Below are 24,404 nucleotides of genomic sequence, written 5' to 3' on the forward strand. Positions count from 1 at the left end.
CAACGTATTGGTTGAGTAGGGCTGTTAGAACAATCCTCATTTTTGATTATCTACCATCTCTCCACATACTGGCTCCCATGTCTCATTTCAGCCACAGTGATCATTCTCATCTCCTCCTCCTCCATCGTCCCTCATCCCCATCCCCAAGTCAGTTTCTAGGCACTGCTGGCTTTTCACTGCTTAGCATCCTCCATCACACTTGTCCTCCCCCACTTAGTCCCAGCCCATGCTGGGTTAGGTCTCTCCCGCCACCCTGTCTTGCCTACTTGATCTCAGCACGCTGCTTTCATTTCTCCCTCCCCGCTGTGCTCCTTAAAGGCACAGTGACGCCTTCCTCAGTACAGCAAAGCAGCTAAGAGGGCCCTGGGTTCAGGTTCAGATTCCAGGTCTGCTGCTTGGTGTCCGCACTAGTGAGGAGTATATTCAGATGTAATTAACAAAACCAGCATGCAGTGGCTTAGCCAAAGAGGAATTTATTTGGTTCCCCCTACAAGAAGCCTGTGAGAGGCTGGAGCAACAGCTGCAGTACCTCATGGCATCAGGGCCACGCGCTTTCTCTTTCTGCTCAGTGTGCCTGGCCACCCTACTTCCGGCTTTGAAGGGGCAGGGCTGAGGGCAAAGTGTGTGCTGGCAGAGAATGCCCTGCTTTAAAGGACTCTCCTGGAGGCCTCGCCCAGCCACGCCTGCCAATGTCCCATGGCGTAGGATGAGGCCCGCAGCCAGCCCTGAGCTGAACACATTGCCCATGTTCACCTTGCTCAAGGTCTTCGGATGCCCACCCTGTGTCATCACCAAGCACTAGGTGCTTATTAACGCTCAGTACTTTGCTTTTAAATAGAATATGTTTTTGTCGGAACAGCTTTTCACAGTAAACCAACTAGCATGATATTTACTGTGTGACCTCTGTATATGCCATTTAAAATTCTAGAATTCTTTTCTCTCCTCTCCCACCACCTCACTTTACCTTTACTCATTTATCACCTTTGCTGCGGCTCCTTGTCTCCAGGTCCCCAGCTCCTTGCCCTCCTCCCTTGACTGTCCATGAATCCTGAGCATCCCATCATTTTCCTCTGCTCCTGCACTGGCCACCTAGCAGCACGAGAGAAGGTGGCAACACCGTGGTGCAGGCTCCACTGCGTGGTCGCACCAGTCTCTGAGCTGACCCTGCTGTGAGCTTTCTGTCCTCTTTGGTGGAGGGGGCTTTTGTTGTTGTTTAAGCCTTTTCTATTTTTTTGCATTGTTTTCCTTTTTCTTTCCTTTTTTTTTTTTTTTTTTTTTTCTGAGACAGGGTGGTCTTGCTCTGTTGCCCAGGCTGGAATGTAGTGGTATGATCACAGCTCGCTGCAGCCTTGGCCTCCTGGGCTCAAGCTATTCTCCCTCCTCAGCCTCCTGAGTAACTGGGACTACAGGTGTGCACTACCACACCCAGCTAATTTTTACTAATTTTTTTGTAGAGACGGAGGTCTCGCTATGTTGCCTTAGATGATCTCGAATTCCTGGCCTCAAGTGATCCTCCTGCCTCAGCCTCCCTAGTGCTGGGATTACAGGTGTGAGCCACTGCGCCCAGCCGCCTCTGTTCTTTTTAAAACCTCCTGCCATTATTCTTTTCTTTTCCTCCCAGCACCCACCTCATTCCATCTTTACAGAGAAAACTGGCTGGGCCCGACAACACCTGCCATTCTGTCCTCCTTATCTGGAGGATCTTGCCTCTCTAAGAGAAGGCCTCTCAGCAGGGATACATTTGTTCCGGGGACCTGGCTCTCTCTAGTCTTCTGGGACCTAATTTATCTCCCCAGACTCTTCACTCTGTATGCTCATTCTGCTCATGTTAGCGAGAGGCTTGAGTTGCCTCTATGAAAAATTAAGCACATAGATAAAAAGCCTTTCTTCACCCCACACATCCTTCCTTCATGCCTCATCTCCATCTTTTCTTTGCTTATCGGTCCCCATGGCCTGTGTTCTCCTCCCATGTCCCCTAAAGCCACACTTGCAGAGCTCGTCACCCAATCGATTGCCATGGCTTCTTGGCCTCCGTTGCCGCTGGCTCCATTGGCCCCTTCCCAGGTCCCTCTCTGTGTTGTGGCACTGCTGCATGCCCTCCCACCCAGTTCCCTTCTTCCCCCTCCTTTCCAGATCCCTTTTCTCTCCCTTTCCACGGTCTTGCCCCTCTGCTTTCTCTCTGAATACTCTTCTGGACTGATCTGATCTCTTCCAGTAACTTCAGCTCTTTTCTCAAATGTTTGTCTTCTGTTAGCTCTCTTTCTTGAGGTCCCAGAATGTCTCTGGTAAATTACCTCATGATGCCTCGAACTCAGTATTTCCCATGTCAAACTCGTTCATGACAGCTTCCTTCCCCATTCTTCCTTTCTCCTAAAAAAAAAAAAAACTCCCCTTCTCTCCCTGTCTCTCAAACACACACACACACTCTCTCTCTCTCTCACACACACACACACACCTCTCTCTCTCTCTCTCTCTCTCTCTCACACTCGTGGATACACAAGGGCCCTCTGTGGTATGGATTTTCCTCCAGGTATGCAAGCCAGAAACTTCGGGCACCTCCTGTGCCTCCCCAGTCCCCGCATGTTTCCACAGGTGACCCAACCTTGCTGATTTGACCTCGGATACATTTCTTGATTCTGAAACCCCTGGACCATTCTATCCACTTTGTTCCTGGCCTGCCTCCGTTAAGGTCTTCCACCTCACCCCACTCACCCCAGTCCCCTACGATCTTCCTAAAGTTCTAACATCATCATGTCACTCTGTGCAGGGACCAGAGGCTCCTTGCTGACTGAGAGGGAAGTCTGTTTGTAGATTACTCACCATGGCAGGCAGTGCACCAGTACTGAGAAGATAAAGAAGCTGTGGTTTCTGCCTTTGATGGTGTCTCATAGTGGGGCTGGGCTGGGCTGGGGAAGGCCCAGCTCAGTTTCCGTTCTCCCTGATGCCATTCCTGATTCCTGGGATCACTTCACCACAGTCCTGTTTCTCACCCTGGGGGCACTCCTGAGTTTGGCTTTGTCTTTGTGTTGTTGGTGTGTTTGCCTCTTTTCCTGTGCCAGATACAAAGCTACTTGAGGCAGGGATTGTCACAGCTTTGGTCAATTGTGGGTTGTCCTGGCCACCAGCGTGGTGCATCGTCCTGTGTGGGGACTCCGTAGGAGCCGTTTCGTGGTGGATTATGTTTTAAGCATTCAAGGGAAGCAGATTTTATGGGACTTACCTTAGTGTGCATAGACACAAGCTCACACTTGTGCAGTTGTGGCACCCGTGATTCTCAGATGTCTGCATTTGTTTTTCTTTCCCAACCAGTGCCTAGAAAGAGCCATGAAGTTTGCCTTTGAGGAGTTCCACCTGTGGTACCAGTTTGCTCTGTCCCTGATGGCTGCTGGAAAAGTGAGTCCTCTTTGTGATGGGCCGTTTTTTATGCCTATCCTATTAAGGCCAAAGAGATGAATGTCATGGAATTGCACAGAACGATAGACTTTGTGGAAGTGTTTCGAGCCACTCTGGGAAACTATCGTGGTCCGTTCTCAGTGAACAATCAGATTTAATTGTTTGGGGAGCCAAGATGGCCTTATCACTGAGAAGAAAAATTCTGAAATATTTGTCTTTTTCTAGTCATTGTGACTTCATCAGGTGTCATGGACACGGCTTAAACTAGAGCTAATGTTTTACACAGACACCTCCACTCATCTGAGAGTTAAGCCAATTCCTGGAGGGGAAACCTGTTGGTTATCTTGAGCAATGTGTTATATTAGGCAGTGCATGATACTGGGTGAAAATGTGGACTGAGGGAGTCCAATGGCAGGAGGGAAGCTTGGTGCTGAGTGACCCAGGCAAGTTACTGAGTAGCTCAGTTTCCTCAGTGAAATGGAGTAAGAACAACACCCGCTCCATAGATGTGTTATCAGGGGAATGAGATGCTATGCCAGAGGTGTCTAGAGGCGCGCTCCTTGCTGTGTATACACTCAACAGAGGTCGTAGCTATTGTTTTCCTTGCTAATTTGGGCCATTTAGCGAATGAAGCCTGAGATAGAAGATTATTTGAGCTAAGTGAATTCAGAAATTTAGTATTCTGTGCCTTAAATTGGATATTTACCTTTTATAAGAACAAACTTCCACCATCTTTACGTTTTTCTTAATTTTCCAATAGCTACACAAGTATGGAATGAAATTCAGGTGGCGCCAGGGAAGCAGTCCTGCTGGCTTTTAACCCAGTGTACTCCCCAGTCACTCAGAAGCCACAGGCTCTGGTTTTCATGCACTCCAGGCCCCCGCTTGCTTGGGCTTAAAGTTGGACAAGCCCACGAGGAGGCCGCCCTGACCAAAAACCTCTCTGAGAAGGCTGTAGTATTCGGTTCTGTCAAACACTTTGAGTTTCACGGAAATAATCTTCTCTTGCCAAGTCTGCCCGTGCCGTGAAGGTGCTGAAAGAGTGTATCCGCCTGAAGCCAGACGACGCCACCATCCCTCTCCTCGCTGCCAAGCTCTGCATGGGCTCCCTGCACTGGGTGAGTAGGGGCGCCCCCCTCCCCGCTCCTGCAGAGGACTCCAGGCCAGGACTGCCCATTTTTTTCATGTCGAGGCACAGAGAGAAAGCGAGGGTGGTTCATCAGCGGTACAAAGACAAGACTGTGTAGAGCCACGGACCATGGGCCTGGGCCCCTGGCCTCCTCAGGCCTCATCCACTCCCCCAAGGACTGAGGAGTACTCTGGGGTACTCCAGGGGTTTTTTCCTATGGGATTGTTCTTCAGGAATAATGATAATAAGATAGAGTTATAATTCATACTCCCATACATCTTGCTTTATTCAAGCAATGTGAGACTGAGAAGAGACACATCACTGAATTAGCATCCCTGGCTGAGCCTGGTTTGTTTTTGCTTTTGTTTTTGTTTTTGAGACAGGGTCGTGCTCTGTCACCCAGGCTGGAGTGCATGATCATAGCTCACTGCAGCCTCAACCTTTTGGACTTGAGTCATCCTTTCACCTCAGCCTTCTGAGTAGCTGGGACTACAGGTGTGCTCCACTGCACCCGGCTAATTTTTTAATTTTTTTGTAGAGACAGGGTCTCACTCTGTTGCCTAGGCTGGGAGCCTGGCACCTTCTGTAGAGCAAGGAGTCACCCTATATTTCAGCTCATATGTTAAATTCAACTGTCTTCATTTCTCTTCCTTCACATACGTGTTTTTCTTCAAATATTGTTGTTCAAATTTGAATTTGGCAATAGCCTGATTTGTAACAATTCTAGTACCTCAAAAATTCCATCATTTGAGTAGAAAATAGAAAACTCAGTCTAATTGCCGAGATGGTGGTATAGATAATTGCCACATACGATGGAGTTCTAATTTCTTTTTTTAACTTCATGTCAACATTAGCAATAAAAAGGATTTGCTCAAAAAAGACCGAAGCGTCTTACAGACTCAGGTTGTTCACCCTTATATCCTTGCTTTTTGGTTTTTTCCACATATTCTCACCCAGCAGGAGAAAAGTAAGCCTAGTGAAGAGTGTTCCACTTTAGTTCCATTTTGCTTGGGAAAATGTAGAAAAGATGTTTTGAAAGCACAGGCTCTCACCTGAAACGCACAGTTGTGAAGGCGTAGTGTGGTCATGTGGGTTTTGACAGTTTGGGGCTGTGAGCAGGCAAGGGGATGGCGCAGGCGGCTCCAGGAGTGGGCAGGCGGAGGAGTGGACACAACCTTTGCATTTGGAGCATGCCAGTTCCCAGCAGTGACTACCGCCCTCCTCCCAGCTCTGGCTTTATTTCTTACCGTAACATATACATCTTGAAATGCCTTAAATAAACCTCTTTTAAAAATATATATATATATATAGGAGTAACAAATCTTTTCTGTATATTTTTTTCTTGCATTTTTATTATTAAAATTTCCAAACACCATAAAACTCAAGAGTATATGAACTCCAGTGTCTTATCACCCAGCTTCAATATCATCAACATTTGCCATACTCCGAAGGAACAAATCTTACTATTTTTGCCTCTAATGAATTGTGCACCAGGTCTTATTGTGGGTGTAGTTTACAGGTGCACATTTTCTCATTGGAATCTGTTGGCACGAGGTACATGTGTTGTGGTTTGTAAAATAAGTGGATGAAGTTTTGAAATTTGTAACAGCTCATGGCAAAGAGAATCCAAGCCTAAATGGATTCTTTATATACTGGGGCGGGGGAGGGGGGGGAAGAAAGGCTCAAACATAAAATATTTCAAGAACTTTATTCTTTACAAATATATTCAGTTCTACTTCTGAATACCTAGCACAACTTCATTATAGAACCAGTCAGTAAAAAATAAAGATGAAAAAGATAGTCCCCCACCAAATATGAAAGCAACTTTGGAAAAGAAGGCAAATAAGCAGTAAGGAAAACTTCATGGAGAAAAAGCAAGGTAGGAATCCTGCGAACTGTTAGAGAGGCTCAAGAAAGAAAACAGAATCACCAGAGTGGGACTGGGAGATTTGAGAGTCATTTTCAAAGTGACTCATCAGAAATCCAATTTTGGCAGCAGATGCTTATGGGAACTCATGTTAGAAATTCTGCAGGTTGTTGTTGTTTTAAACTTGTCTCATTTTTCAGTTGGAAGAGGCTGAAAAGTTTGCCAAAACTGTCGTTGATGTGGGAGAGAAAACGTCAGAGTTCAAGGCCAAAGGCTACTTAGCTCTGGGGCTCACGTACAGTCTGCAGGCCACTGACGGTGAGAGACGTCCCACCCCCCAGAGCTGCTGAGCTGCAGGGCTGGACTGCCTAAGTCTACACTGCAGGATTCCCACAGTCCCCTTCTGTCTCAGGAGGGTGCAGAAGCTGGGGCATTCTGGTGTGCCGTCCGATTGGGCCCCTGGTGCTGCTGTCCTCTTTGCTTGGTCTGATGGGAGAATGGGAGGGCAGGGAGGAAGGCCCTGTGCCAGGGCTCCCAGGCCCCATTATCAGGTACATTATGCTGGTGGTGCACTGGGCATCTCGCTGGGCTTTGAGGGATGATTCACCCACCAGCCTTGCACCTGCCCCTGTCCCACCACTTGGTCTGGGCTGTCCTGTGTGAAGGGATGCTGGGTCTTAAGTACAGGAATGTGGAAGAGTCAGGGCCAGACACTTCCAGTAAGCTTCCCTTGACTGGTCAGGAAATGCCCCTTCTCCATTTGCACATTTGAATTTGTAGATACGTACATGTGCAGTGCAGCAGCTCACAAGACACCTAGGGGTCTTGGGCGCAGTGATTTTGGACGTGCTTACAGTTCTGATGGATGGGATTCTAGCTAAGAAAAAGTCTTGTATACTTAAGTTTTCAGTGATATTTGCAGAACGTTTAACAAACTTTTCCTGAACTGTTACTATTCTTTTATCATGTTGTTGTTAAATATGACACAAATGCAAAACAAAAATCCCAGAAACAAATGGATACTTTAATGAATTTGAATTAGTATAAGGCAAAATATCCTGTAGCCATTACCCTGCTGAGGAGCTAGAACCTTGCCAGCCCCCTGGGGAGCCCTCTGTGTGCCCCTCCCAATCACAAACTCCCTTCTCTCCCTTATGAGGAAACACTATCCTGGCTTTTATAATACTTCTTTTTTTTCTTTATGGTTTTGTTGTAATTTATTTTACAAATTACTTCAAATTCTTTTCTCTGCCCTAAAATATCAAAGGTCCTAGGGAAGTTGTGCATATTAATTACTTTTCAATATGGATTACTTGCTAATTTTCCATATACACATGATACATTGGCAATAGCTTTTGATATAGTAGACTTTGAGTGAGGGGCAAATTTAATGCCACATATTAACCCAAGTAAATTCTGCAGACTCTACCCCTCATTATTCCTGCAACTTTGGGAGAGTCGCTTGACCCTGTGGAGCTTCCTCTTCCATTCTTGGCTCAGTTGGGTCCTTTCTGAGGTTCTCTCTAGCTGTGTCACTGCTGTTCTAAGTTAGCCATGGTCTCCAGCCACATTGACCCCCTGGCAGCCTTTCACTGCTCTCAGTCTCATGCCAGGCTGGGAGGTGCCATGTTGGAGACGTTAGGTAACGGCCTCTTGCAGTTCCAGCCATAAACAGTTTCCTCCAGAACTTTTTCTCTTGCCCTAGTAAAAAGTACCTTTTTCATTCCTAGCCAGGTTTAAGGGGCCATTTCTCACGTGCTTTGCACAGGGGAAGTGTTGACTCACAGCCAGGTGGCCTCACGCTTTTGAGCTAATTTTCCATGATCAGTATTGGGTTTGCCTACTCCATCCTTTGTGTTCACATGAAGGTGTTAAAGGTCCTGGCCATTACCCAGTGTGAACCAAGCTGGCCTTTCAAGGCAGCAAGCTACTGTCGGTGACCCAGGACTGCAGCTTCTCAGTGGCAGAAGGAACTCTGAAGGCAAGGCTGTCAAAATCAACACTGCCGGCACTTGCATCCCTCCCACCCCATCCTCATAGAGTTTGTCATTCCCCTGAGTTACATGCCTACATGCCTTGAGAGGGCAGTCATGCTCCTTCTGGAGTTCCCAACTGGTCTTTTGCAAATGGCCCCCATATGTCTGGGAGTACCAACAGTGACCACCCAACTCACACTGTCCCCTTGGCATTGTTCCACAGTCATACCCAATGAGTGCAGGCACCTTGGGGGTAGGGCTCGGCTCTGTTTCCTGTCTTCTCCAGGGCCTGGTGCAGGACTGGGCACACAGGCACTCAGACATTGTTGCTTTTAATCCAGTTGAATGTACAGGTTTTGTGATGGGTTTTGTATTTGTCAAAAACTCCCTGATCTCCCATGCCACTGACTAATTGAACCCTTTTCTTAGCTTCTTTGCGAGGGATGCAGGAGGTCCTACAGAGAAAGGCGCTTCTTGCATTTCAGAGGTGAGTGGGAGTTCATCTTTTCACTAGGCTGTACATAATGACACCAAAGTATGATGAGTATAAAAAGAAGAGATATTTATAAAGATTATGTAAACAGTGTTTTACCCCTGAGAGTCTTTCGTCCTGAGCACCGAACACACAGCATGCAAACCCTGCTACATCAGTTGTTGCTGTGTCAATCTGCACTCTTAATCTGTTTATCCATTTGGGCACATTTTATTCATTCCTAATAAAGTGATTTCAGCTCGAAAAAGATAGATACTTTGTATGCCAAGGGAGATGAGTCCTTTATTAAAGACATTTGTCATCATCTAGAGAAGAGATTATTCTTTTCTAGCTTTTTTTTTCTTTTTTAAACATGTCAAGCTGCAGGTTTTTGTATTAAGGAATGAGAAGGCCGATTTCAGGAAGTCTCTGAAATACTGAGTGAAGACAGTCAGTCCCAAACTCCCCACCCCCACCTTGTTCCGTAACACCTTGTGCTTCTCTCTGTCATTGTGCCTCTCAGGAAATTAGGAGAAGGCCTTGCAATTATAAAATGCTCGAGCATCACAGCATGCCTTCACATCCCTTATTTAATTTGTTGCTCACCACACACAAGTGAGGAAGACGGACAGGCAGTATGTCCCTTGCAGGTCAGGGACTGAGGCGCAGGAGTTACAGAAGCTGCTGGTCCTGCAGCTGTTGAAGTCAGTGTCTCCTGACTCTAACCCAGTTTCTCCTGCCCCACCATACTACACCACCCTCATTTTATTCTTATTACAGCTATAATCACAAAAATGAAGTCGTCTGGAAGTATAACCCCATGATGTGAAATCTAGCATTGGTATTGATCCTGTCACTTTAAATGTATCTGAGTTACACTGATTTCTTGGAATTGTATTAGAAACTTAGTTGCGAATATTTCATGAGGCCTTCCCAATACCTGACAAGCTTTGTTAGACTCTTTCCTTAGAACTGGGGCTGCCTACCGATTTATCATGATGTCCATGTGCCTTTTTCCATGAAATCATGATCACTGGTTTCAGTGAGTCTGAAACTGTGCCGTCTCATTTCTGTTTCCTAGCAGGCTTGCCGGTAGCTACTTCAGGTTGCCAGCCCCAGTCTGGGTATTGACAAAAAGTACCAACTGACATCTGCAAACAGATCTCCTGTCTCTGTGCTAAGCTTTTGTTGATGTTCTTCAGCACGGAGTGTGGAAAGCATTTCCATTTCAAATTATTTGGAGTTTTAAATTTTCCAGTCCTAGTTTGTAAAACCCACACATGGATGCTTAAGAAAGTGGTCATTACATCTGTTTCACTTTTCTTAAATCAGCACATCTTACTGGCTCTCTAAAAACAGCCACAGTGGTGGTCTGCCTTGAGCTGCCAGTATAACTTCATGTTATATAACAGCTGCTCCATTGGCCTGAATTCTTTTTTGTTCATCTTTTGCTTAAGTTTAAATTCAAAGAGATTTTTAAAATATTAGTTCATATGGGAATAAAGAGTAATAAAATCCCACTAACCTAACTGATGATATTGCAGAAGGCTAACCTAAATTAGAATTTGTGTGAAATATAGAATGTTTTTCAAAGGAATGTTTTTCATTTTATTTCAAGTACACATTAACTAGGACTATTCTAGTGAATTGCAATCCTAACAAAAATCTTTAAGGGAAAGATTTTAAGTAAATGAAAATGATTTGTATTACTTCTTAAATGTAAATGGATAATTTAAAACTACTTTGATGAGAATTACTTTCTCTACTGTGTATTTTAAATATTCTCCCCACAATTCTGTTTGTACTAATGTTTTACATTTTTTGTTTAAAAAGAAAACACAGTTCAAGAAGGGATGGGGTTGCAGATATAGCACAAGAAAGTTAACTCTTAATTATGACTGGAACCAGAATTCAGAAATATTTGTTCTATAGTGGATCCAAAGAGGTGATTTTTGAAGACATCCAGGTTGGGTGGCTGCATCTGAATGTGAGACCCTCAGCTGTTCCTACACTCATAAGCTCAACCCAAGCAGCTGAACCAATTCATTTGCCCTGTACAAAAGTATAGTGAAGAAGAACATAATATTGTTTGCAAAGCTTCTGAAGATGCTGAATTGATCTGAGCTGCTGCTTCTGCAGGCTCTCACATCCTACTGAGAAAAGCCATCCTGAAAACAGTTGAGAGCACCTTTCATTGCATGGCCCACAGTATGCATAAAGCCTGGTGCTCCAGGAGGCAGGGGTGGCATGGTGGTGTTTGTGTTTGTCACTCATTGTGGCATAGGGTACACAATCTTGCTTCGTTTTCCCCTTTCTCTCCTAGCTTGAGTTTAAGTGTGGTATGATGTGTGCATATAGGGTGATCAGCCATCCCAATCTCTTGAGGACTGAGCAGTTTCCCAGAATATGGGACTTTCAGTGCTAAAATCAGGAACATCCCGGACAAACCAGGACAAGTTGGTCACCCTGTGTGTGTTACTAACAAGAGATTCCTGAACAATAGATTTAACCAGGGTTTGCACTTTTTAAAAACCTTAATGCACATGGCCCCTGTAATCAGGACTGAAGGGAAATTCAAGGAGAATTGGCTAAACAAGGCAGCAAGGTTCTGGCTTTCTCTTATTTGCTGGCTGTTCTTGGACAAGAAGCTTGATAGTTGATAACTTCACAAATTATAGTTATTATTGTTACAAGATATGTGCCTTATGGACTAGGGTCAACATTGATCAGCCTTCTCTATATTCTTGGTTCAGCTCTAGAGAATGTTGGAAATGGAATCTAGGAGAGCCCTGGGGTAGATGCCACAACATCCTTGGGTTCTAGCCAGGTGATCTGGGAAGCCCATGCGATGCTTTCCAGTAGCAGCCCAGCATGCCTATCTCTGGGCACTGCTCCCACTGCATTGTAATGATGGTCATTCTGGGTCTCTCCCTCTGGGGCAGAGGTGGGAGCTCATCAAGGAAAGGCACTAGCATGATTCATCTCCATGCTCCCCAGAAGTTAGCATAGGGCCTGGCATCACATTATAGATATTGCATAGTGTGGATGGATGGATGAATGGATGGTGGATGGATGGGTGGGTGGGTGGATGGTTGGATGGTGGATGGATGGATAGATGGATGGGTGGGTGGATGGTTGGATGGTGGATGGATGGATAGATGGATGGGTGGGTGGTTGGATGGGTGGATAGGTGGGTAAGTGGATAAAAGGATGAGTGGGCTCTTCTTCATGGGAGAGAAACTGAATTAATTATGTGGAGGTGCTCTGATAAGGGAAGCATTTTGTGAGCATCCCTGTGGTGACATTTTTAGGTCTTTTAGGTATTTCTGAGCAGTCTAGCCAGGTGTTCAGTATACGGGCACGGAGTTTATGAGGCTGCTTTAGAGTCATTTACAGAGTTCAGAAGGCTTGCAGTTTTTCTGATCGCTAATGTCCTCTCTCTCATCTGCCTGGCCTGAGGATTTCTGTCCCGTGAGTTGCCTGTGGCATACCAAAGGGGCTTTCCCACAGGAAGCTTAGCTGCTGAAGTTGCTCCACAGGAAGCAAGTATTTTAGCATCTACTTGAGATCAACACAGGGAGCTTTTTCTTGTTTTGTTTGGCATTTTCCTCATTTCCTTTTTTCCTTCAGAGGGTAAAGTGGTCAGTTGAATTCATTAGCCAAATTGTAGAAATAAGGTTTTTAAAATGTGTATGTTTCAGTTGTGCCTCATTAGAAATTTGGCAGTTGAATATGCATCATTAGCCAAGTTGGAAATCCTTCAGATGTTGCCCTAATCCACTCCAGAAATACCAAAATCTCTAGCACTTCTGGTTTGTTCCTTTCACGGTGCTGTGGTTAACAGAGAAAAGTCATTTGATGAGGCCAGCACGGGGCCTTTAGCCAGAACTATCTTTATACACACCCTCAACTCAACAGATCATTGCCAGCTCTTCAGTTGGTTGGTATTGCATAGAGGCAACCATGACTTGATTTATTCGTGAAGAATATGAATTGAACTGAGAAAATTATAACTCGAAGAAGTTCTTTTTGAGGGTTGTGTAAACTTTATTATTTGTGAAAGAAGATAAATCTAAAAAGTTTCTTCATAATTGTGTATTCTTTTTCCTGAATAATTATGAAAGAAACCATGATTTTTCAATCTCACTTTTATAAACACCAAAGAAAAATATTCTTTGATGTACAAATTCATGGAAAGTCAATATTTATAAAATTATAAAAGCTGCTATATACTAAGTGGACCTTAGAAATAAGACATTTAGTAGCTGGGCGTGGTGGCTTATGCCTGTAATCCCAGCGTTTTGGGATGCCAAAGTGGGAGGATCACTTGAGCCTAGTAGTTCCAGACTAGCCTGGATAGCATATTGAAACCCCGGGTCTACAAAAAATTCTATAAATTATCTGGGCATGGGGAGTGCGCCTGTGGTCCCAGCGCCTTGGGAGGCTGAGATGGGAGGATCGCTTGGGCCCTGGGAAGTTGAGGCTGCAATGAGCAGTGATCATGCCACTGCACTCCAGCCTGGGTGATAGAGTAAGATCCTGTCTCAAAAAAAAAAAAAAAAGGAAAAGAAAAAAAAGAGAAATAAGGCATGTAAAAGGATAACACAGGCAGTATCAGCTTCAGCCTCTTCAACTAAGCTAAGAAAAGTCCTAAGGCTATGCTTGAGGCCAAGTGAAGATTCCCCTGGAGTGGAAGTCTAGGTGCTTTGCTCTTAAGATTAATATAAGGACACAGAGATCAGCTTTGCCTCGCCCTGGACCTGCACATGAGCTACTACATTTGCATAAACAATGCCCTAAATTAGTGAACTTAGCATATTTTCTGGGTGGCAAACACCTGGGAGGCTTGTTAGCTCCCTTCCCTGCAGCAGACAATCCAATTAAAAGGCCTTATTATTGTAGAAAGCCATCTTTGGCCTGTTTGCCACAGTTGAATCCATAATGATTTGGTTTTCTTTTTTATCTCGAATTTGTTTTCTGCTGGTAGAAGATCCTCCTTTAATCACAGAATGTTGACAGAACAGCATGAAGTTTTGTTTACTATCTGGGTCCCACCTAATTAGTCTGCTCCATGGTGCCTTTTAAAGAAAGTAGAAGTTTGTTTTTCTCTTCCCAGCATACTGTTAAACACAGAATTATGTCTTGTACGTAGTCACATTTTGAGTTGCTTATGCTGAAATACAAATGACTTCCACATAGAAGCAGAGAAGAGCACGTTTGCAATCAGCTAGGAGGCCAGTATGGTCCCTTTCCATCTGACGTCAAAGGCCAGTTCTTAAAACTCAGCCTAGTGTCTCACCACACTCTTACACATCACAGGTATCTGGAATAAATCAGTGAATGGCATGGAATTTCGTTGAAGCTTCAAAAGACTGAATGAGTGTCTTTCTCTTCCCTTTTTTCACCAAAAACCAAAACCTCATTTTATAAGTAAAGCTGGGTCTTTGATTTTCATATGGTTTCTCTGAAATCTAGAAATTTGGATAAAGTAGCATTAAGGAAGGCCAAGCCAAACTTAACCAAAGCAGCCATCGCCTTGCCAAGTGCACACATGGCTTCACTGTGTCCCAGCATGACACAGAGACCCATCTGCTGGGGAGAACAGACCACAGGGCCTATGGATTCTTCACCTCAAGGCCCTCCACAAAGCCGACAAGCTTCGGCTGCCATTTTAGATGCTAGACAAAACACAGAACCGCACTCCTGTTCTGTACCTTTATGCAGTGGTAAGAGGGAAACTGTTTACATGTGTAGGTGGACAAAGAAGAAGAGTTTAAATGAAGCATTACATAGTTAAATAAATACGGGGCCTTAGTACAAGAATGCAAATGTGGAGAAGACTTGTTTGATAGGGAAAGTAAAAATGGCCTCCTCTCCCATGTACTAATAGCCATAAATACTTTTTCAGGGCCCACAGCCTGTCACCCACAGATCACCAAGCAGCTTTCTACCTGGCTCTGCAGCTTGCCATCTCCAGACAGGTCAGTTTCTCTAATCTTTCCTATACTTGCTGCACTCTGTATCTTGACACAACTCCTTCAGCTCTTTGGCTTGAAGTGGTAGGTGATCTTCCTTTATTCCCTTGAGGCTGACGTGGAGCCAGGAACCCTTCAGAGGTTTCAGCAAAGAGCCTGGTGTTTTGGTTGGTTTGAGCATCAGCTATGAAGACACAGGAGTTCCAGGCTCTGCTATTGGACATTAAATCCACACAGCTGGGGGGCCCAAGCTAGGGTCAGATGGCAACCTGGGGAGCAGCACATGGCATATACCCTGAACCCAGGAGTCATCAAAGCGCCTTTGTCTCTTGCCAACAGGAACCAGGTAGCAGAACCCAGTGCTGAGCTGCATGGTGGGGATTTAGCCACTGATTGGGGTCTGGTTGTCATAAGGGTATCATTGATTGGCAGGAAGATGCCAGCAGGCAGTGACAAAAGAACTAGGTCCTTTACAATACGTGGAAAACATGAACAGTTACACACTGTGGCTACTCGAAAAAGGGGACTTAACACTATCTCCCTGCGGGAGGGGCAAGTTTTGCCGGCCTTCATCTTCCCAAAGGCATCTTTTAGATGCTGCCTCTGCCATTCCCAAAACCCTCCTATCCCCTCCTAGCTGTTCTGGGGATGTTGGCCACATGCCTGCCCACCCACCAGGTGCAAGACACTGGTGGCAACCCCAGCACATTCCTGAGTGCTGACTGGGAGGGTGATTCAAAGGTCAGCTCTCCAGACATGCCATTCCCCTGGCAGGCCTGGACTGAGGTATGCACCTGTCTTCCTGGTTGCTTGGGAATGGCATTGAGAAGTGGCTTCCATTGGCAACCTAGGGACTGAGGAAACCAAGATACCTCCCCTCTAAAGGTCCTGTCACCTGACTGTGGCTCACAGCTGGGCTTCTGCGGCAGGTGTGGGCATTGATTGACCATCTGATCTCTCCCCTACGCCGACAGCTTCTCTCACTTCCTCCGTGAAGCCTTGCTCCTGTAGCAGCCTGCACTTCTTCCTTTTGCCCAGCTTTCTTGTTCAGTATCTGTCTTTCTCACTGGACTGTAGGTTCCAGGAACCCGTGCCCCTCATTGTCATTGCTTTACCCTGGCACTTGGAATGCCACCTGACATGTGTTCAGCACTCGGGAATATTTGCTAAATGAAGGAACCAGCTTTGAATTCCTTCAAGGCAGCTATCCCTTAAAGACATCATTTTGATCCCTGTTATCAGTTTGTCCCTGGTTGCTCTGGTCATCCCTACAAATCAACATCATGCCTATGCTGTGCCTTTTGACCCACCCATCAATACCAGGTTGAGTGCTGTTCACATAGTAGGTTGTCACCTGGGGAAGGATGAGTAAATGGAGCCTTGTGGCTGTGGCAGCAGCCTTTGTGGGCATGTAGTGTCAGAACACCAGAGCGTCGAGGGAGTGTTTCCCTGCTTCCCCAGGGGAGGGGGGTTGGACCAGGAGGAGAGGATGGACAGGAATCACTCCCTTGTCAGACACTCAATAGCTGGGATGACCTTGCCCAAGCCATTTCACCTCCCGGGACTTCAGCTTCCTCCCTGTAACTGAAGGATTGGGGTGAATGGTCTCCCTTCCAACTGTGAGAGCTGTGAGTCTATGGTTCCAAAGCAGAAAGCCTCCACAGCCAGCAGTTATAACCTATATCCATCAAGAAAAGAAGTTCATTGAGGAAAAGTAGTTGCTTTGGGAAAGAGAAGTTATAGCCTTCTACTAAGGAGGGAGGTTACTGAGGGTTTGGGAAAAAGCAGGAGAGCTGAGAAGAGGCCCCACAGAGGACTGGAGTTGGAGCAAGACCTGAAGGCGTCTGTGGGATGGTTGTGCAAGAATGCTTCAGTCCAGAGCTCTATTTCGAAATCCAGCTTCGGGTTCTAATTCTCCCTGGTTACTGCCAAACCTGCATGGAATCCAGGGTGTCAAATACCCATTTTGTGTGCATTTTATCAACCCTTGTGCTTGGATGATTTTGAAGAAAGTCTTGAACAGCTGTTGCATTTAAAGGTTCAGGATGTGTCTGGTCCTACATGAATTTGGACACATCTGCTTTGCATGTGGCATTGCAATTTGTTTCTCAGATCAACTTATTTTGGGTTGTAGTTTGGAAAGGTGTGGGGCCTTTGTTGTTTACTTTTTTGGCATGTTTCCTTGATGTCTAGTGGAGGTCCAAGACAAAGGAAACTGAAAAGAATCACAGGCCTCTGATCACTCAGAAAGCTCGTTAAAGGTTTTATGACTTATTAAGCACTTTAATTTCAGTTATACTTGAAAAAATGAGAACAGTTCAGCTAAGGCAGTTTAATTCCACTAAAAACCTCTGACACTTTGTATTTGTCTCCACTTAGAGCAAAATCATCTTGGGCATAATCAAAAGTAGATCAGTTTTGTGGAAAGAATGAGAAAGTGTTTACTCAGGGAGAAGGGAAAGACTTGGAGCAGTATTGGCAGCTATGTAGAGAAACAGGGTCTCCTGTATCACTGTCAGTCAGAATGTCTCGAAGGTGGCTTCTGCTTTCATGTTTGTGGTTAATATCCTGGGGCTGCCATAAAGATTTGGCTTAAAATGTGAATGAGGCACAACGTGAAACAACTCGATATTTGAAGAGAATCAGACATTGAAAAGATGGCTTCTTTCGCGCGCACATGTGTGTGTGTGTGGGTGCATGTGCGCGTGTGTGTGTGTAAAACCTTTTTTGGTTTTGTTTTAAACTAGATCCCAGAGGCTCTGGGGTATGTCCGCCAAGCTCTTCAGCTTCAAGGTGACGATGCCAACTCCCTGCACCTCCTTGCCCTCCTGCTGTCAGCACAGAAGCATTACCATGACGCTCTGAACATCATCGACATGGCCCTGAGCGAATACCCAGAAAATTTCATGTAAGTGATCCTGGGCTTCGGTTTTCCCTTACTCAGAAGTTATTAAATTTACTTATTCCCCTGCCTTCTCTCCAATCTGTCTGAGTCCCTCACGGACACCCTGGCAGTCAATAATATAAAATCCCCTTTACTGTTATTTTTTCCTAATACTAAAAACAAACTTAGGGCTGGGCGCTGTGGCTCACATCTATAATCCCAGCACTTTGGGAGGCCGAGGTGGGTGGATCACCTGAGGTCAGGAGTTTGAGACCAGCCTGGACAATATGGTGAAGCCCTGTTTCTACTGAAAATATAAAAATTAGCTGGGTGTGGTGGCGGGCGCCTGTAATCCCAGCTCCTTGGGAGGCTGAGGCAGGAGAATTGCTTGAACCTGGGAGGCAGAGGTTGCAGTCAGCCGAGATTGTACCCCTGCACTGCATTCCAGCCTGGGTGACACAGCGAGATTCCATCTCAAAAAAACAAAACAAAGCAAAAAAAAAAAAAACAAAAAAACTTTGGCTGTTAGGTCATCCTAACATCAGGTCATCCTTATTTATTTAAAATACTTTATCCACTCTTTCCCAGTGTGTACCATTGGAGCACATGAGACAATTTTAGATGGACTGTGGATGAACATTTTTAATAGTTATACATTCCTTTTTTTTTTTGAGATGGAATATCGCTCTGTTGCCCAGGCTATAGTGCAGTGGCATGGTCTCGGCTCACTGCAACCTGCACCTCCCAGGTTCAAGCGATTCCCCTGTGTCAGCTTCCCTAGTAGCTGGGACTACAGGCGCCTGCCACCACACCCGGCTAATTTTTTGTATTTTTAGTAGAGACGGGGTTTCACCATGTTGGTCAGGCTGGCCTTGAACTCCTGACCTCATGATCTGCCCTCCTTGGTCCCCCAAAGTGCTGGGATTACAGGCACGAGCCACTGTGCCCGGCCTAGATACACACATTCTTAAATGTACATTAGAATGTAGTGATTTGATGAAAATTATTGCTCAGGGGGCTATTAAGAATTTTCCAAGTCAATTTAAAGAAAAATATTAAGTAAATACTAACACAGATATACTTGGATATGGCAGAAGTGATGTTAAACTCCAATGGCTGAAACCTGGGAAACGGGGCTCTATAGCTTGTTTGTCCTGAGTTACTGAGGGCTTCCACTAGCTCTCGGTGATTCTCCTATTTTAGGCGACTTTGATTAAGATACCTTCCCTGTCTGTGTCTTAGTTTTATTCTTTAGGAAATGGAAGTTCTTAAACCATCAATATTATACATAACCTAAGAACTATCAATGTAAACCTTCATATGCTAGAATCATCCACCTACCTTCTTATCTTTCCTCTGAATCACTGTAACCCATTGCCTGTTGGTTAGGCTTTGTTGAGAAGGACTTTGTCTTTTGGGCTACTGGGTTACCATTTCATCCTCAGTGGCAGTAGCTTAGTAACCAGTACACAATGGCCAGAAATAGTAAACATTCCTGCACGCTGGAAGGTTCTGACTGTCTACAGAGTTGCAGGGTCAGTAAAGGGGGCAGGGACTGCTTGGGGTTGGGGAGAAGGGAAAGAATGTAGAAGGTGGCCCAGGGTTGCTCTCTTCACTTTGAGAAGGAAGTGCAGCCACAAACTTTAAGTGGGTCAGCTCTGGCTTTATTTCACTGCCTCATCACCTCACTGTGTTTTTAATCAGCGCTTTTCAGCAGCTCTCCTTGGAAAATTGGTTCACACATTTCCATTACAAACATTTCTTTGTCTTCAAGTGAAAAGGGCACTTCTTCCCATCGAGAGAATTCTTGTTAAAATCCAGGAAACCTCTGACTAGAGATTTCTTTTGTAGGCTCAGCTATTTATGCAGAGTGAATTAAAGAGCTTTGCTGCAGTGTTTTACTTCTTGCAGATCTCAAACTTGCTCTTTTGTACACCAACTATATTTCTGGATTTCACCCCAAGCTGTTTATCCCATGGAACCTTAAAATGGTTAAAGCACTTTAAAAAATATTCGATCCTTTAACCATCGGTAAAGTACAACCTGATGCAATTGAATTCAGTGTCTCTCATCAATATTTATAAAGCATCATTCCCTGTCTCACCCTCCAACACACACACACACACACACACACACACACACACACACACACACACATATGCTCTTTTATTAGGCATTGGATCTCAGGGTATGGTTCCTTCTTCCATAGCCTAGGGTGTCATCCAAGAGGAGGCTTATTAAGCTAATAGCCATACCACATGGTAAGCAGTAAACAGTGGTGGCTAATATGGTAATGCCTCCAAGTGACAGCAGCTGACAGCCTTTTCAAGTAGTGGAAGTAAGGAACAGCAGTAGAGATATTTGAGGAATGCAAGGCTGTTATTTTAATGTTAAGCCGTAAGCTCAAAAAAGCAAAGCATATGGCAGCAGGTCTGAGAGCAGTCCGTGACTTGTTTGCTTTTTAAATATTTGTATTTCTTTGCGATGGGAAACTTCTTCCCAAGAATACTTTATTAAAAGTTGGGGCCGGATGTAATCAGTGGATCCTATGGTTTCTTCCCAACCTGGCTAAAACATTTCATCACCAACCTAAACAAGATTAAGTGGGCACTTGTTGCAACTGCCATGTAGTATTATCTGTTTGTTTGTGACAAGCTTGTCTGCAGCAGAACTGTAGACTCCCTGAAGCCTGGGAGTGGAGGACATAGCTGATGGGTAGTCAGGACTTGATGGAGGTGAAACCTTCCCTCCGTGAGGGTCAGCTCTGTCCACCTGTTGGGCAGTTAGCAGAGGAGACAGCTGAAGGCCCTTGGAGGAGCAGCTGGTCCCTCCAGCGTTACCTTCCTGTCACCATGAAATGATAAAACTTGCTGTTTAAGTACTTTGAATAAGCTTAACAGGGTCCAAAAAGTTCTAAGCTGAAAGGTACCATCTCAGCCACTTTGCCACTCGAAGCAGGGCTGAGACAACAGTAGAATCAACAATTGAGAAGATGTTTCTAACTGTAGGGATTTGTGAGAATCAGGAATCCTTTCTTCAGGGAACCCCCAAAATAAGCTCACTACTCTGGAGAAGCAGGCATTTTTGGAAGTGTTATAGGGTTAGTGCAGTATGGAAGGAAAGGAACAAGGAAGGCTTTTTTTGTAGTGGTTGAGAGCACAGTCTTACAATGGGACAAGTTGAGTTTAGGACTCCAGATCCTTCACTTTTAAGTTGTGTGACCTTGAGCAAGTCACTAAATCTCTCTGAGTCTCATTTCCTCATCTACAAAATGTGAATAATAAAATATCCATCTCAGACGGTTGTGGTCAGAATTGATTTAGCTAGTGCATTTGAGGCATTGTACCTGGTAATCACATAATAATCAGTAGAAACTCATATTACTATGACTATTACTACCAATACTACTAAAGTATGTTCAAATATGGTATTTTAGAATCCCTTAGAATTGTTCTTAAATATTGAATAAAATCAAATGAATATTTATTAAATATATCTAAAATCATACAATGAACATATGTGTTTACCTATTCGTAGTTTAGAAAAAAGAACATTAATATTACCTGTGAATTTTCTGTGTAGATTTATTTATACATATATACTTACACGTATCTTAAACATGTATGTGTACTTCCTAGGTATATGGATTTTCCGTGTAATATTGCCAATGACTTTTCTCTGTATCCTGTCCTTTTGCCTCTCACCTGACAGGTTAATGACCATTCTAAATTCTATGTTAATCATTCTCTCATGTTTCTATACCATGTATATTGTGCTTTTTCTTTCTCTCTCTCTTTTTTTTTTTTTTTTTTGTGACAGGGCCTCACTCTGTCACCCAGGCTGGAGTGCAGTGGTACAATCACAGCTCACTGCATTCTCAACCTCCCAGCTCAATGGATCCTTCCACCTCAGCCTCCCGAGTAGCTGGGAGGACACTTGTGTGCCACCATACCCAGCTAGTTTTTGTATTTTTCGTAGTGATGGGGTTTCACCGTGTTGGCCAGTCTGGGCTCAAACTCCTGAGCTCAAGCGATCCGTGCGCCTCGGCCTCCCAAAGTGCTGGGATTACAGGCCTGAGCCACTGCACCCGGCGTGTACTCCTAAATAATAAAAATTGTGTTTTGCCTGTTTTAAACTTTTGGTAGAAAATGGAATCAGACTGAATATGTCCTTATTCTGCTTGTGTTCATTGCTTAACATCCCATTCCTGAGGCTCCTCCTTGTTGCACACAGCAGTGACTCGGTTTGCATGAATGAATAGTATTTATTGTGTAAATGCACTAAGATTCCCTTACTTAGTCTACTGTGAATAGATACGTGGGTTGTTTTCAGGTTTTGGCTATTATGAACAGTACTTGTAAATCTTCTTTACAGGGCTCCTGGTGCACACGTTCAAGGATTTCTCTCTGAGTGAAATAGTGAGGTTGTAGGATGTGCGTATCTTCAACTTTACCAAATAATTCCAAACTGTTTTTCAAAGGGATTGTGTTAGTTTACACTCCCCCATCAGCAGTGCCCAAGAGCCCTGTGGTTCCACACACCAATACTTAGTGCTGCCTCACTTCATATTTTTGGCAGAATGGTTGCTGGTTAATGATGTCACCTTGTGAGTTTAAGTTGTGTGTCCCTCATTACTAATGAGTTTGGACATCTTTTTATTTGTCTATTGGTCATTCAGCTTTTCTCTTTTGTGAAGTGTATGTGAAATTCCTCTTTTTTATTGGATGGTCTTTTTCTTAATAATATTTCTTTATGTATTATGGTTACAAGTATTTTTCTTGGTTATATGTGTTGCAGAAATCTTCTCCCAAGCTCTGATTTTGTTTTGTTTTCTCTTCATGATGTCTTTTGATAAACAGAAGTTCTTAATTTTAAAGTAATAGAAAGTAGAAGTTGTTTCCTTTATGGACAGTACTTTCTATGTCTAGTTTAAGAAACCTTTCCCTTCTCCAAGATCATGAAGGTAGTCTCCTAAATCATCTTCTAAAAGCTCTCTTGTGCTGTCTTTCACACTGAAACCTAAGGGCTCACCTAGAATGGACTGTTTTATGTGTGTGTGGGATGAGGGAGCCAATGTGATTTTCCCCATAGGATATTCAATTGTCCCAGCATCAAACACTGAAAAGATTCTTTGCCCTGTTGCTCCACAGTGCCACCTTTGTCATCAACCAAATGTCCGCAGGTGTTTCTAAGCTTCCTATTTCGTTCCATTGGCCATCGTGCCAGTCCCATGTGACTGCCACTGTCTCGTCATTGTCGTAGCTTCATTATATGTAAGGTTGGTCCCTCTCTGTATCCTGCTGTTTAGGTTGCCATGGCTTGTCTTGGGCCTTTGAACTTTCATATAAATTTTCATATCAGCTCGTCAAGTTCCACAGAAAACTTCTGGAGATTTTGGAATTAGTTTAATTTAATAGCTCAGTTTGGGGAGAATTGTATATTTATGACAGTAGGTTTTCTAATCCATAGCCATTATAGCTCCCTAATTATTTAGGCCTTTATAAGTATTTTTGGATGTTTTTATAATTTTTTAATAAATATTTTGCCTATTTTTTACTAGACTTATTTCTAGTTACCTGAAAAAATTTTTCATGCTTTTATATGCACTATATGTATACAGAATATTTTTGTAATCAAATTTACTATGTACTTGTTGTGAAGGTATAGAAAGGTAACTGGTTTTTGCACATTCTTCTTGACCCAGCTAAATTCTTAATAAGTCTAATGACATATATAACTCAGTTTGGAATTTCTACATAGATAATGACTTTTTTTCTGAGGTGATTAAAATTGTTTCTTTTTCTCTAATCTTTCCATTTTTTTAACTTGCCTTACTGTACTAGTTAGGACCTAGTAGTTAAATGAGAAAATTCTTTCAATGTTTTACCATTAAGAATTACATTTAGCTGGGTGCAGTGGTCCACGCCTGTAATGCCAGCACTTTGAGAGGCTAAGGCAGGAGGATCGCTTGAGCTCAGGAGTTCAAGACCAGCCTGGGCAACATTGTGAGACCCCCAACTCTAAGACAAAAAAAAAAAAAAAAAAAGGGTAGCCAGATGTGATGGCGTGTACCTGTGGTCCCAGCCACTCAGAAGGCTGAAGTGGGAGGATCAGTTGAACCCAGGAAGTCAAGGCTGCAGCACTACACTCCAGCCTGGGCAACAGAGTGAGGCCCTGCCTCAGAAAAAAAGAATTGTGCTTGTTACAGGTTTGTTTGTAGATACTATTTAAGAGATTAAAGAAGTTTCCCTCTTCCTGGTTTGTTGAGTTGTTTTTTTTAATGATGAATTGATAGCAGATTTTATCAAATGCCTTTTCTGTATCTATTGAGATGATTATATGACTTTATTCCTTTCATCTATGAATGTTATATATTTATATTTTTAAATGTTAAACTCACCTTGTATACTTGGAATAAGCCCAACTTGATTATGATAAATTAGCTTTTTTATGGATTCACTTTGCTTATTTTTTAGAGAACTTCGCGTTTGTGTTCATTTGCAAAATAGGCCCATTCTTTTCCTTTCTCCTTCTGTTCTTGCCAGGTTCTGGCATCAAGGTTAGGCCAGCCTCATAAAGTGAGTTGGAGTAGTACTTTTTCTCTTTGCGTGTTTTGGAATTATTTGTTCTGAGAATATTAAGTTTTGGTAGAATGCATCTGTAAAACCATGTGGGGCTGGGTTTTTCTCTGTGGGAAGATTTCTGATG

General features: G+C 43.9%; 1 protein-coding gene and 1 long non-coding RNA gene across 4 annotated transcripts in view; one reads left to right on the forward strand and one right to left on the reverse strand.

Annotated features, from left to right (window-relative positions):
- TTC7B (tetratricopeptide repeat domain 7B) overlaps positions 1-24,404 on the forward strand; it is a 276,135-nt gene that overhangs the window by 154,084 nt on the left and 97,647 nt on the right. For all 3 annotated transcript variants that reach the window (XM_030802487.1, XM_030802485.1, XM_030802486.1), the window contains exons 10-15: positions 3,310-3,393; positions 4,407-4,511; positions 6,590-6,707; positions 8,795-8,852; positions 14,746-14,818; positions 17,560-17,720. In XM_030802487.1, the coding sequence (XP_030658347.1) occupies positions 3,310-3,393; positions 4,407-4,511; positions 6,590-6,707; positions 8,795-8,852; positions 14,746-14,818; positions 17,560-17,720 (599 nt within the window). The remainder of the gene's footprint in view (positions 1-3,309; positions 3,394-4,406; positions 4,512-6,589; positions 6,708-8,794; positions 8,853-14,745; positions 14,819-17,559; positions 17,721-24,404) is intronic.
- LOC115832328 lies at positions 12,864-19,792 on the reverse strand. Its single transcript, XR_004027740.1, has 5 exons — positions 19,038-19,792; positions 16,774-17,027; positions 14,789-14,996; positions 14,358-14,515; positions 12,864-13,380 (listed from the first exon to the last, which is right to left on the reverse strand). It is a non-coding gene; the product is annotated as an uncharacterized LOC115832328 (long non-coding RNA).

This window comes from Nomascus leucogenys, chromosome 22a, assembly GCF_006542625.1.
Source record: "Nomascus leucogenys isolate Asia chromosome 22a, Asia_NLE_v1, whole genome shotgun sequence".
Classification (NCBI taxonomy): domain Eukaryota; kingdom Metazoa; phylum Chordata; class Mammalia; order Primates; family Hylobatidae; genus Nomascus; species Nomascus leucogenys.